At 40.4% G+C, this 15,446-nt stretch overlaps 1 protein-coding gene across 2 annotated transcripts in view; it reads left to right on the top strand.

Annotated features, from left to right (window-relative positions):
* C4H8orf34 (chromosome 4 C8orf34 homolog) overlaps positions 1–15,446 on the top strand; it is a 158,992-nt gene that overhangs the window by 75,815 nt on the left and 67,731 nt on the right. For both annotated transcript variants that reach the window (XR_014789835.1, XM_084848047.1), the window contains exon 8: positions 5,188–5,323. Coding sequence is in view for 1 of the 2 variants with exons in the window: in XM_084848047.1 (XP_084704173.1) it covers positions 5,188–5,323 (136 nt within the window). In the remaining variant the exon portion in view is untranslated. The remainder of the gene's footprint in view (positions 1–5,187; positions 5,324–15,446) is intronic.

The raw sequence follows: 15,446 nt of genomic DNA, 5'->3' as shown, positions 1-15,446 counted from the left end.
TATGGCCATTTTTTTTTTCAGATAAGTTCACTGCCTCCACTCACTGATTTTCCACATTATCTTGCCTGGGCTGGGAACACCCTTAACCTTTATCAATCTGAACATTGTATTCAAGGTTCAGAGGATGGTGTTGCCTGGTGAACTATAAGGAAGGAATATCCAGGGAAGAGGCACACCCACAGGGTTTACTTTATTCATAAGCCAAAGGGACAGGATTTATAGAAGGAAAACAAGGGTAAAGCATCCAGAACAGACTCTTGCACCAGAAGAAACATGCTTACTACCATTCTACCTAGCCTTAATACTAATAACATTTAATGGGCAGTACAGCTATGTGACAAGGACAGGCGTAGATCAGATCATCTAGATTTCTCTGTTGTCTCTCCCTCAGTCATCTAACTCCATTCCCCATTGACAAGTCCCAACAGTCAGTAAGACTGAACCTTTTCTCTCTCCTCTTCTGGCTCCTCAGGCCTAGCTGTCACTTTGCTGCAGTCAGGTTAGCTTTCACTAAAAGCAATTAACAGACCAAATTAACAGTGTCTATACAAAAATATGCACAGGTACAAATGTGTGCGTGTGCATGTGTGTGTGACTGATAGTTCTTAGGATGCAAGGTGAAAGAAGAAAGTGCAAAAGCTGGTTGCAGTTAAACCTCAAAAAAACCAAGATTATGGCAACCAGCTTGATTGATAACTGGCAAATAGAGGGAGAAAACGTGGAGGCAGTGACAGATTTAGTCTTTCTAGGCGCAAATATTACTGCAGACGCTGACTGCAGCCAGGAAATCAGAAGATGTTTACTTCTTGGGAGGACAGCAATGACAAATCTTGATAAAATAGTTAAGAGCAGAGTCATCACACTGACAACAAAGGTCCACATAGTTAAAGCAATGGTAATCCCATAGTAAACTATGGCTGCGAGAGCTGGACCATAAATAAGGAAGGCTGAGCGAAGGAAGATAGATGCTTTTAAACTGTGGTGCTGGAAGAAAATTCTGAGAGTGCCTTGGAGTGCAAGAAGATCAAACCAGTCCATCCTCCAGGAAATCAAGCCAAACTGCTCACTTGAGGGAATGATATTCAAGGCAAAACTGAAGTACTTTGGCCACATAATGAGAAGACAGGATACCCTGGAGAAGATGCTGATGCTAGGGAAAGTGGAAGGCAAAAGGAAGAGGGGCTGACCAAGGGCAAGATGGATGGATGATATTCTGGAGGTGACGGACTCGAATTTGAGGGAGCTGAGGGTGGCGACGGCCGACAGGAAGCTGTGGCGTGGGCTGGTCCATGAAGTCACGAAGAGTCGGAAGCGACTGACCGAATAAACAACAAAAGAAATATGAGTGTGGAATTCAAAGCTTGGGCAAAATTTGATTTAAGTTATGTAATTACATCCAAACTATGTAGCCAATATGTCTGAAAAATTCAGCTACCTCAACGATATACTAAAGGTAATGAATTCAGTCCCCCTTCATGGATCACTGCCTTGTTGTGGTGAAGGGGCTTGCATAACTCAGTGAAGCCATAAGCTATGCTGTGCAGGGCCACCCAAGATGGACAGGTCATGGTGGAGAGTTCTGACAAAATGTGGTCCACTGGAGAAGGAAATGGCAACCCACTCCAGTATTCTTGCCAAGAAAACCCCATGGAACGTATCACAAGGCTAAAAGATATGACGCTGGAAGTTGAGCCCCTCAGGTCGGAAGGTGTCCAATATACTACTGGGGAAGAGCAGAGGGTATTTCCAAGTAGCTCCAGAAAGAGTGAAGTGGCTGGGCCAAAGCCGAAAGGACACTCAGCTGTGGATGTGTCTGGTGGTGAAAAGAAAGTCCGATGCTGTAAAGAACAATATTGTTTAGGAACCTGGAATGTCAGATCAATGAATCAAGGTAAGCTGGAGGTGGTCAAACATGAGATGGCAAGGTTGAACATCGACATCTTGGGAATCAGCTAACTAAAATGGACAAGCATGGGCGAATTTAATTCAGGTGACCATCATATCTACTACTGTGGGCAAGAATCCCTTAGAAGAAATGGAGTAGCACTCATAGTCAACAAAAGGGTGGGAAAAGCAGTACTGGGGTACAATCTCAAAAACAATAGAATGATCTCAGTACGAATCCAAGGCAAACCATTCAACATCACAGTAATTCAAGTCTACGTCCCAACCACTGAGGCCGAAGAAGCTGTGGTTGATCGGTTCTATGAAGACGTACAACACCTTCTAGAACTAACACCAAAAAAAGATGTCCTCTTCATCATAGGGGATTGGAATGCTAAAGTAGGAAGTCAAGAAATCACCGGGATAACAGGCAAGCATGGCCTTGGTGTGAAGCAGGACAAAAGCTAATAGAGTTTTGCCAAGAGAACACGCTGATCATAGCAAACACTCTTTTCCAACAGCACAAGAGGCGACTCTACACATGGACATCACCAGACGGTCAATATCGAAATCAGATTGATTATGGACTTTGTAGCCAAAGATGGAAAAGCTGTATGCAGTCAGTAAAAACAAGACCTGGAGCTGACTGTGGCTCAGATCATGAGCTGCTTCTTGCAAAATTTTGGCTTAAATTGAAGAACGTAGGGAAAACCGCTAAACCATTCAGGTATGACCTCAGTCATATCCCTGATGAATATACAGTGGAGGTGAGGAATAGATTTAAGGGATTAGACCTGATATACAGAGTGCCTGAGGAACTATGGACGGAGGTCTGTAACATTGTTCAGGAGGCAGCAACTCAATCCATCCCAAAGAAAAAGAAATGCAAGAAAGCAAAGTGGCTGTCTGATGAGGCTTTACAAGTAGCTGGGGAAAGAAGAGAAGCGAAAAGCAAGGGAGAAAGGGGAAGATATAGCCAACTGAATGCAGAGTTCCAGAGAATAGCAAGGAGAGACAAGAAGGCCTTCTTAAATGAACAATGCAAAGAAATCGAGGAAAACAATAGAATGAGAAAGACTAGAGATCTTTTCAAGAAAATCGGAGATCTCAAGGGAACGTTTTGTGCAAAGACGGGCATGATAAAGGACAAAGAAGGCAGGGACCTAACAGAAGCAGATGAGATTAAGAAGAGGTGGAAAGAATACACAGAAGAACTATACAGGAAAGATCTGAATGTCCCTGATAGCCATGATAGTGCGGTCACTGAACTTGAGCCGGACATCCTCGAGAGTGAAGTCAAGTGGGCCTTAGGAAGCCTTAGTAACAACAAAGCTAGCGGAGATGACAGTATTCCAGCTGAGCTATTTAAAATCGTAAAAGATGATGCTGTTAAAGTGCTGCATTCAATATGCCAACAAATCTGGAACACTCAACAGTGGCCACAAGACTGGAAAAGGTCAGTTTACATTCCAATTCCAAAGAAGGGCAATGCCAAAGAGTGTTCAAACTACCGTACAGTTGCGCTCATTTCACATGCCAGCAAGGTGATGCTCAAAATCCTACAAGCTAGGCTTCAGCAGCATGTGAACTGAGAACTACCGGAAGTACAAGCTGGGTTTCGAAGAGGCAGAGGAACTAGAGATCAAATCACCAACATTCGCTGGGTCATGGAGAAAGCCAGAGAATTCCAGAAAAACGTCTATTTCTGCTTCATTGACTATGCTAAAGCCTTTGATTGTGTGGATCACAACAAACTGTGGCAAATTCTTAAAGAGATGGAAGTACCAGAGCACCTTACCTGTCTCCTGAGAAACCTGTACAAGGGTCAAGAAGCAACAATAAGAACCGGACATGGAACAACCGATTGGTTCAAAATTGGGAAAGGAGTACAATAAGGCTGTATATTGTCGCCCTGCTTATTTAATTTATATGCAGAGTACATCATGAGAAACGCTGGGTTGGATGAATCACAGGTCGGAATTAAGATTGCCGGGAGAATTATCAACAACCTCAGATACGCAGACGATACCGCCCTAATGGCAGAAAGCAAAGAGGATCTCAAGAGCCTCTTGTGGAGGGTGAAAGTGGAGAGTGCAAAAGCTGGTTTGAAACTCAACATTAAAAAAACGAAGATCATGGCATCTGGCCCCATCACTTCCTGGCATATAGAAGGGGAAGAAATGGAAGCAGTGACAAATTTTATTTTCTTGGGCTCCAAGATCACCGCAGACGGTGACTGTAGCCATGAAATTAAAAGATGCTTGCTCCTTGGGAGGAAAGCTATGGCAAACTTAGACAGCATAGTAAGAAACAGAGACATCACCTTGCCGACAAAGATTCGTATAATCAAAGCTATGGTTTGCTGTGAGAGCTGGACTATAAGGAAGGCTGAGCGGCGAAGAATTGATGCTTTCGAACTGTGGTGCTGGAGAAGACTCTTACGAGTCCCCTGGACTGCAAGGAGGTCAAATCAGTCCATCCTAAAGGAAATCAACCCTGAGTGCTCATTGGAAGGACAGATACTGAAGCTGAAGCTCAAATATTTTGGCCACCTAATACGAAGAGAAAACTCCCTGGAAAAGACCCTGATGCTGGGAAAGATTGAAGGCAAAAGGAGAAGCGGACAGCAGAGGATAAGATGGCTAGATAGCATCACGGATGCAATGAATATGAACTTGAGCACACTCCGGGAGAGAGCGGAGGACAGGAAGGCATGGTGTGCTATGGTCCATGGGGTCATGAAGAGTCGGACACGACTTAACGACTGAACAACAACAACAACAACAATGAATTCAGTAATTCAGTGTTTGGGGCTGGGAAGTTGTACAGAGGAGGAGGGAAAAACATGCTCTGGCTTTCCAATCCTATAATGCCTGGATCCAGTATGACTAGAGTATGCTGCTCCAATTGGTTCCTCACTTCTCTACCTTTCCAGCTCCCTTACTGCATCCCCATAAATATAGGGGAACTATAGGGCATGTATAGACCTCTACTCTTGGGTTATCCCCTCCCTAATGGGGTCTACATGGGAGTGGCAAGCAGGGATTTACCAGTGTACCCCCCTGTACTAAATGACTGTATTGTGGTCAAACTTAAAATTATTCTAGATATAAATAGGGACTATGCCTTATGTATATATGCACATGTATATTATATAAGGGTTTATTTGTTTAAGCAAGTAATTTGCTTGTTTTTTAAACTCTATATCTGTTTTACTGCTGGAATTTCCCTAATGGTTGTAACATGAATATGTTGTTGCTGCTGCAGATATTTGCTTAGTGGTATCCTTTATTTAATTTGCAGAGGACCTTGATGATTTAAGAATGGAAGGGGTAACCAGCGTCCTTTCTTCTGGGAGCAAATTTAATCAAACTCGAAGTACTCATACAGCTGAACCACAAGCCAAGGTCACATTGAACATTTGTGCAAGATGTGCCAGGTAAGTAATAGCCAATCATGCTCATAAATATATGCTTGTTTTTTAGTCTTTTGAATCAATATTATGTTTCCTTACAGAAAATTGTGTATTGTAAATTTATAGCAGTTCCAGCCAGGCATCTACGGAAAGGAAGAGGATGCATTCTCATCCTATATTTGGATAAGGAAACCATCCTTTCCTGATTGCCTATTTATTTTTTATCTCTGTCCTGCATTGCCATTCATCAGAAAATAGTTTACGAAACCCAGATTCTGGACACAGAGAAGCTGCAGTTTCTGGCTTCAGCTTTGAGAAACAGTGATACTACAGCAGGCGTAGGCAACTTGTGGTCCTCCCGATGTTTTGGCCTACAACTCCCAGCAGCCCTAGCATAACTAATCATGAGGGATGAAGAGAGTTGTAGGCCAAAATATCTAGAGGCCAGAATCTGCCTATACTTGCAGTAGTATCACTGTTGTTCACACAAGTTGTTCACTCCTGTACTACAGGTAAGCAGGATTGCTGGTCTTTTGTTAAGAGAGGAGCTCTTAATGTTATTAAAATTAAAATTTTGAGTGGTTCCTTCATCATGACTTAGGACCTGGCAGGTTCAGAAAGAGGAGCTCCAGTCAAACTGGGCTTAATACAGCCTTTGGTAGTCAGAACACTTTCCTTCTTTGAGTGGTCTATTATTGTACTTTTTCTACTGTCTGCCACTCGACCTGATTTGCTATTGGAACAGGACTGCTGAAGTTACTTTTCCACATTACACCATTCACACTAACAGTGAACCGAATTGTTTCAAATACTTATAAGTCTTATGTCACAGCTTGGAAGTATTTTCTTTTTTTTCTTTTTTGCCTCTGAGTTTGATTAGTTACCTGCATTTCTATGGCTTTTCAAAGATGATTCAGGGTATTTATGGCCTCAAAAATGCACCTGTGTAAATGAAGATTTGGTTGCACGGTTGTCTTCTGACTTTCATACAGTTGCCTCATAACACTTCATAATCCTATCCCTTTGGAAGGAATGTAATCAATATGAAATCTTTCTGGCTTTGGCAGCTGGAAGTTATTTTTCCATCTCCAGTATGAGAGCCAAAAAATGAAGCAGCCAAATCAACTATGAAGGAAACGTTAACTGCAAGACCTTTGATATTTAAAAAAAACCAAAAACACAAATCCTCATTTTTGAGAAGGGCTTTCAAGTGGCAGTACTAGCTAACTCAATCTTCTGTAAGTGTTGCAGATTAGCAAAAACATTATTTTAAGAAAACACACATGCACTAGTTATATCTTCTTTCCTTTGGCTGCTTGCTATTCAAACATGTCCAGAGAAGGTTAATAAATTGTAAACAAAGGCAGTCTACAGTAATATTAAGCTAAAATTTGGGAGTTTCCCACGCTGCTTTTATATGAAATCCTCTTTGTTGTAAAGCTGCCACTTCTTGAAAGCTACCTACTAGTAGATACTGACTGAATAACACTTCTAGAAATGCCCTATAATCTTGTTTGTAAAATCATAGTGTGGTATTGTTGTTGTTAGAGAAATCTATCTCACCATTTAAGATTTAAACTCATTATATGAATCAAGAGTTGGTTCTACGTCATTGATTTGTAGCTGCAGCTGCTGCTGTTTAGGCAACTCTTCACTACACTTAAAGTCTGAACTGTCAGTCTTTTACGAAATCAGAAGGAACAAAATGCTAAACATGGTCCACCCAAGCAACGAAACCTGACATAACCTGACTGTTCTCACTTGACAGAACTATCCATTTGTTAAAATCCGAGCCATGTCTGCCCTTGGTTGTTGCCTCACAATTTGTAGCAAATAAATTCTGGAAAAGGTGAGGATTTATCCTTTTACAATGCTTGGAATAGGGGCGACTTGTAGTGTACTTGCTATGGTACAAAGCTTTCCTCGGATCAGACAGGTAGCAGAAGTGGGTAAATGTTCTCCACCACCTTCCTGTCATTCCTTGCTAAGGTGGCCATGCGCGTTCTGTATGATGCAAATATTAGGTGGCAATTGCTAGACAAACCTGCACAGATGGCTTTGTGTTCTTTCTGTACTCTAATCACAGTGGCTTTTCACGAATAATGCTGTGTCCTGAGATCCAGTTACTGACAAGAGCCTGATAGTACCAGCCTCTTTCAGTCATCATATGACCTAAACAGAGATGAAGGACATCTGTTGAAAAAAATTGTAATGTGGAGGAACTAGGTACATAAAAATCATAATGTAAGAGTCTATAACCTATGTGAGGGTGTTTTCATATGTTATGACTTGAGAATATACTATCGCTGTTAGACCCAGGGCAGATTACCTTTTGTGATGGTGGAGGGAGTATTTACTAACCGATCAGGTGAGTAAAACTAAGCTTAAAATACAGTGAAATAGACATTGATTACTGGAAGGAGCAAAGGTATATACAAGTCCCCCCCGCCCCTTGAAATGTCCAGTTGTCACTTTGCTCCTGAATCTCTGGGACCTAGCAGGTCTCAGAGGAAAAATACTTGACTTGGAAATGGTTGCCAAAGTTGCCAGATGTTAATCCCTCACAGGAGAGGGCTTCCTCTGGTGACAGGCACAACAGGCACTGGAGGAGCAAAGGTTTTTTAATAAGTCTTCCCCAGTCTTCAGATCTTCCAGCTGCACTCTACTGCTGAATATCTGGACCACAACAGGTTTCAGAGCGAATACCCTCACATGCCAAAGCAGCCAGATCTTCTTGCTATAAATTTTCAGGTAGAAGGCAACTTTGAATAGTACAAGGCAGATGGATTTCCATAGAAAGTTAGGGCTTGGGGATGCATATCCTTTTTTATTTGTATTCTTGCTGTTAAGTGGCCCCGTTTAAACGCCTTTCTTATGGGCTCGTGCATAGTAAGAAACTCTTGTTCTAAACATGCAAACTTCATGTTTTCTTCTTACAAGTAGCATGAAAAAAGGAATTTCATATAATTTGAAAGTAATGGTATTCTTGGGATCACACAATGTCAGAAAGCATATGATATGAATGAAATTATCACAAGAGTTTTATATGCCAGCGTTCATTCATTAGCTCTCTAAAAATTTAGACCTGGAACTAGATAAATCAAGAGCATAAAAATCAACACTACAATGTGTTATAGAAATGAGACATATTCAATCTTCACAACATTTTTGTGATAAGTAGTGTGTTATTTTCTTTGCATTCTGTATAACAATACTTTTTGATGCACCTATAATTACTTTGACTTTCACTTGCACCTTTGCTTCATAATAAATGGCTAAATATCACACAAATTTTATTGGAAGCCTCCTGGTCACACGAAAATGTGGAAGAATTAATGATTTGAATGGATTATGGCTCCACTACAAAAAATGTCCCATTTAATTCAGTGGGACATGAGTAAGCAAGCACAGGATTGGTCTGCGTGGCCTCAGTCCTATGTGTATATATTAGAAGTAAGTGCCATCAAATTTAGTGGACACATTTCTAGGAAACCATGATTAGGGTAAATTATAAAGCTGCTCCATAAAGCACATAGTTAAACATATTTAAGTCCTTTTGGTTTCACTAATGCTATTTGTTGAATTGTGCCTAAATGAAAAATGTGTACAATAATCCAAGAACTACTATCGTTTTGAATCCCATGCTGCTAAATCAATTTCATGGTGAACTCCCTGTGAATTTCCCCTTTTGAAAGAAATGGCTGTCTCATTATTTCCAAAATCCTAGCTTTGTCATGGGAAACAAACAACATAAGACAGGAGATTTATGTTACAGCTTAACCAAAATCTCATGGGGCATAGAATTTCCCTAGTTGACCACATTTTCCCACTGAGTAAATCCAGAAACAACACTTCAAAAAAAGCTGATGTGATAATCAAAACATTCCCTGTTATAAAGGGGTTATAGAGTCTGTCACAAAGAACTGCTGTCTGTGTAAGGAAAAGGAGGAGTAACTGCAGTCTTAATTGTCCTTCTGTTTCATAATCTGTTTAAAAATTTCATATCCCTACTGGGTTTGTCTTAAACTTGTTTTAGGCCTTTAAAAGACAAACATCCACAAGTGTTTTCTGTTTGCTTTAGCAGATGCAATTATTGCTAAGATAAACATCCAAGCATCCCTTTTGCCTGCTTTTGTGAAGAAAGAATCAAAATATATATTCACTTGAATCTTTGGTATTTTTTGTTTTTGTTTTATGATTTTACAAGCACAGTTACTCATGAGTAAGCCCTACTCACATTAGGACAGTGTAATAGTAACCAGCTATATGGAATTGCAGCCTGATGCACTAATAATTGTTCAAATGCCATTGTACAAAGTTACAAGTTATAGTATGCCCTTTGCCGGTAAAATCACATTTTATATAATGCCACAACTGAAGAACATCAAATGAAATTAACATCTAAATGTTAAATTAAGAAAGGGATTTTTAAAGCATACAGTGTTATGTCTAGGAATATGGTTCCAAAAAGATATACATGACTTTACTGAAATAGCATTGTTTGTATGCATTGCCCACTGATATCGCTGAAGGTGAACTTACTGGCTTGGATCTTAACTTTCCTTCCATGAAAGGAACCAAGTTCGTGGTTATGGAATCAAGCATTCCTTTCTCCCCTTTCCCTCTGCAGCCCTCTCTGTGCCTCCTGAAAATAGGCTCCTGGGAGTTGGGAAGCTCTTGGTAATGGTGTGGGACTACATGGACCTTGATCTAATATGATAATTCCATTGTTCCTAATTTCCTGCAACCATAAAATGGGGATGTTTTCAAGGCAGAGAACCTATATTAGAATATAATATATTAGAAAGTCTGTCCTGTTGCATTGTTCCTGTCTTTTCCATTTCAAATAATGTATCTGTTTTTGAAGTATGATATCATGTAAGTTCGTTACTGTGTGTTTAATCAGGGGCTTGTACCTGTGTGGACATGTGTTAGGATCTTTAATTGGAAGTCATGGTGCACCACAACAGCAATTCCGGTGCACTTGGGTGGGAAAGAAGCAATAAACTATCAGCCAGAGATTACAGTAATTGAATACATGGTTTATTAAAAAAATATTAAAAAACCTAAGTATGTGTATAGCATTTGAATGTGACTGGTAGCTATTTGGTTAATCCTAAAGAGGTGACTGGAGAGGGAGGGAGAGGGGAAGGGGAATCAATGTGTGATTGTTGAGATTCTAGAAGAAAAGAGTAGCAGGGCTGATACTTAATAAGGAGATAGGAGAGCAATAGACACCAGATAGAAACATGCAGTGCTGAATTGGGATTGAATATTGTCTTCAGGTGTAAAGAATACATTGCCTGAAGTGGTGTGAGTTAACTTGTTGGATTAAAACTGGGGTGGGAGAAGGGGCAAAATACTAAATAGAATTAAAGAAGAAAAGGAAATCTATTTTATGGGGAGGGAAAGTTTTTCTTCATTGTAGGTTGGGTTGCACCTCTATTCCAAGGCATAGAGGATAGTGAGAATGGTTGCTTTGTGACTTTCCTTAAGACTGGTCTGCACAAATATGCCCGGAGCCTCTTGATTTCTCATCCCAGATAACTTTGAGGTGTAAGTCAACTCAGACTGTAAAGTGAAGGTATTGCCATTGGTTGATTCTGGCTGTGGTGGGGAATAAGGGTAAGCATAGCCCTTGTAGTTCCACATGAACCTTCACTAAATGAATGTAAAAACAATAAAAACCAAGGGCTTCTCCACACCAGGCTTTTTATCCCACAGCTTACCGGGGTTTCTGCTTCTGGATTCTTTGCGGGATTAAGATCGTCTCCTTTACATGGGTTGACACGGGCTTTTTTTCTGTGGACTTCCTTTGTCTGCAAGTTCTACATGTTTCATTTTAGTTTTGTATCCTTTCTTAAAGGGTTGGTAACATGACAGAGGGGTTTTAGATTAAAAAATGGTATTTAAAAAGGAGAGGGGTATCTGAACTATGACTGGCATGGGTGTCTAGTGGAAAGTTGCAGGTTCTAAGAGGGTTACATGTATATTTTTTGGTATAGATCCATAACTTTGATGCATGCTAATGTGTGTTGATGTGTTTACCAATGGTAGCAATGCCTTAAGAATGGAGTTTTCTTTGTCAGGAGTTCTAGGATGGTCAATTAAAAAGCATGTACCTTGGGTGCTGAGGCAGGGAGGAAAGCATCTGAATATTCTGGAGTCTTTATACCCCTTGCATTGATGGTTGTTAAATGAGGATAGCTAATACATGCTGGCTTCTTGTCCGGATTCACCAAACCTCTGCTTGGTTTCCAGACAGACTGGAGATTTCTAGAGTCAAGGCACTAGGAGTGTTCTTAAAATGGCAGTGAGGCTGAGCCTCTTGGTAACAAGCAGCATGAGATTATTAAGAGTAAGAAGTTACAAGTATGACAAGAAAGATTTAGCAATATATTTTAAAGTGTGTATTTTTTTAAAAGTGCAGGTTTAAAGCTAGTTTGAGTTCCTTGGTCTATGTGTTAATACATTCGCAACACTGAAGCAAGAGCCTGGCCATATTTTCTGAACATATATCTTAAGAATTTCTTTTTCCCTTGTCCCCAATAATTGTAGGCCTGACAAATTTAGCAGATTGACACTTCAGTCCTAAATACTGATATGTGGAATAAATATGACTTAATTCAGTGGGACGTATGCACGAGAAAGTAAGGTTAGCATAAGAGCACAGCAGAGTGAATTTTATACAGAATTATTTTCCACCATGAGGTCCCCTGTGGTAGTCACAAAATCAGTGGTCACAAAATCTTGTATTCACTTGATTTCCTTTTTGTGAAAGTCTGAAATTATGGCCAATTGCAGGAAATTATTTTTTTATGTGAGATAATGGCTTGAAACAGGATTCTCATAGAGTGGCATAACTCCTGATCTTCTGAAAGCATTAGATAATTGTGGCTCTTTATGGATTCTGTGCTTCTGGGAAAATGATTTCCATTTTTGGTGCTTTTAGAGAATGGTGACAATGTGTGCTTATTTAAATGTGCAAGCAGACACATTCATAGCTTTTGAAAATGCCAAAAGCACATAGACAAGGTTATTTCTCAGTCTTTCCCTGTATAATATTTGCTCAGCCAATCAAGAATTTTTACAGGATTTGGAAACGAAGTTTATTTTATTTATTTATTTATTTATTTCATTTCTATACCGCCCAATAGCCGAAGCTCTCTGGGCGGTTCACAAAAACCATGGGTGTTCTTCCATTTTCAATCAAAATATTTAAAAATAACCAGAAACTCTTTTAATTTACATGAATAAGTGCATGGTAACTATAGTATTGGGAAAATGTACAGCTTATTCATGTAATGAAAGTGGGAACCATTTACCTTTTCAATAAAGAACGGTGTAGAAGACAGGAAATGAGACAAGTTTGGAGATGAGGCATCTTTACAGAGGTGTAAGTAGACCTGCTTCAGTTTTCACTGGTTTATCTTACAGACCAGTCCTATTAATTTGTTAACTAGAATGGCACTACAAGACTTTGCACCTTTGTTACATAAACGTCTCCATTGTGCTGTGAGATGGGTGAACACACCCATTTGGAATTGGCTTGGGTTTACAATATTTTTTCAGTGAACATTTGTGGGGAGGAGGGGAGCTCATCTGTTTTCAAAAGCTGTCTTTCAGCATACCATGTTGGCATATGAATGCTTAAAGTGCCACATGCATGTGCTCTATCATTCTGCCCCCTGGGAATTGTAGTTCATAGCACTAGCCTTGACTGAGAAACATGCTACACTATACCCCAGGAACATGAAGGTATTTGAGATCTGTATGGGATGCAGCAACCATATAAAATGTTTGCAAGTAACAACTGAGACAATTGGCCCAAATAGAATGCAGTTACTCGCCAAACAAAAGGCTCCTTCGTCGTCGGGTGGTCTTTTTACTTTGTTCACCGCGGTCAACAATTGTTTCATCTAGAATAAAGGGCTAACATTAAAGAACCTCTGCTCATACATCTACAGAGAAGCTAATTTGGTAGTTCATGTAGTTTCACAAGAATTACTGAGACTTTCAGGGAGACTTTTTAAAGAATTGGTGGCTAGCTTTGAAGACATTTTGCCTATATGCGTACAAAGCAACATGACTGCTGACTGCACACATGCAGAAGCTCTCTTTTTATATCCTAAGCTAGAGAAGAACCTTTGAGGGATATGGCACTCGTTTTATGAGCTGTAGGGGGCAGAGAAATTCTGCACTCGGTTTCCTGCCCCCTAGGTTGTAGCTGTCTCTATGGCCTTGGGGGTGGGGGGATCTGCACCATCCTGTGGCCTCTCAGATGCCATCCAAGAAGGTATAGGATTGCTCTGCCCAACTAGGTAAAGAACAGTTGCAATTAGTTCCCCCTTGCTCAAGGAGGCTTTGTGTTTCTTGAACAGCAGCTGTCCCACCCCTTATCACAAATAACTTTAGAAATTAACATCCCACCTTTCTTGAGGCAGCAAACAAAAGATACATACAATAATAGTAGATCAAAATGGGCCAACGGAAGGTGCTGTCCCTACCACTCTTCTTTGCAGGGTGGCTGGCTGCTTGAGTCCAAGAGGAAAGGGTGAGACGGCAGTTGTGCCAGGCTGGTTGATGGAAATGGCCTTGTTCTCTCTCCCTCTCTCCTAAGCTGCAGAGTTGATGGCCATTGCACCCATTCATAAAACCCTATTCCACACAGATCCCTGCACCATATGGAGATATATTAGACAGGATATATTTATCACTACTGTATCAAAGCTGTCACTCCAACAAAATGGGATGCAGTAATGTAGATGGCTGCTAAATTACAATTAAGGAAAAAAATGAACTCCTTTAAGAATTTGTAGACAGAATTTATTTATTTTCATCAGACATGACAGGTCAGAGACAGACTAACATTAAGAAAAGGATGACTAATTCCATTATACAGGCTGTTAATTCTAATTCTAATGCTAGCCATTTGGTGGACAAAAAAGCAACAACAGAAGGATGTCTAGATACTTCCTCTTTATGGGTGTCTTAGAGTGCAGTGAGGGAGAAGAAATCTCTTTCATACAAATGCTGTTTCCCATTTACCCTTACCTTTCTGGCTTGGAAGGCCCACTACAAGTTACTTTAAAGATGTTGCTGTGTCTTTTTTACTCTAAAGCAAGTGCAGGGGACCCAACCTGGATCAGGACCATAGTGTGGGAGTAGGGGGCTTTAACTCTCTGCCTCCCACTGTCGTCCCAATCCAGATTGGGGACCCCATACCTTTATATTGCCAAAAAGTGATCCAATAAAATAAAGGAATGAATTTCGGGCAATATAAATTACAGAAGCCCTGATCTGGATTGGGACTACAATGGAGAGACAAAGGGTTAACCCCCCCCCCATGCTAGGGTTCCCTACACTTACTTTAGAGGAAAAAAAGATACAGCGGCTAGCTACATATTTAAGGGTGCATTCCTATGCATGTTTAAACAGAAAGAAGTCGTACAGCTTCCCACAATCCCCAGCCAGCCATGGCTGGCTAGGGAATTCTGGAAGTTGTAGGACTTCTTTCTGTCTAAACATGCATAGAATTGCACCTCAAAGTAATTTGTAGTTTGTCTCTTAGGTACAGATAATTTAGCTTTATTGGCTTGTTGCAGTAGCACTGTCACTGGTTTGTATTGGAAGCAATTTACAAACAAATCCCAGGAAGTAAGGGTCTTTGTTTGTTTGTTTCTTTGTCTGTTTGTTTTAACCAAGGATGGACAGACTTCAGGCTTGCAGGATCTTCTTTGTTTTTTACTAGAACCCTGACATCCACCAACTGAAGCCAAGTACAAAATATATATACTTAGAATTAAACAATTCTGAGTCCAGGAATTTGCTTTGAGTAGTGGAATTGAACAGAGGTCACAATCTGTCCAAACAAAAATCCACTCCTGGTATTTATTTTATTTAATTTCTTAAATTTCTTAATCGCCCATCTGGCTAGTCACCCGGCCACTCTGGGCGATGTACAATAATACAACAGTTTAAAACAATAAAATTCAACATTAAAACATTGTACTTCTAAAAATACCCTAACCCACCCCAAATGCCTGCCTGAACAACCACAATTTTAATGCATGGTGGAAGCTCATTAAAGAGGGGGCATGGAGGAATTCCCTAGGGAGGGAGTTCCATAGAGTGGGAGCCACCAGAG

Source organism: Heloderma suspectum, chromosome 4 (genome assembly GCF_057233095.1).
Source record: "Heloderma suspectum isolate Gila_16-S chromosome 4, 16-S_ref, whole genome shotgun sequence".
Classification (NCBI taxonomy): domain Eukaryota; kingdom Metazoa; phylum Chordata; class Lepidosauria; order Squamata; family Helodermatidae; genus Heloderma; species Heloderma suspectum.
The sequence above is the reverse complement of the archived record's forward strand: the minus strand, read 5'-3'. Positions and strand labels throughout refer to the sequence as shown.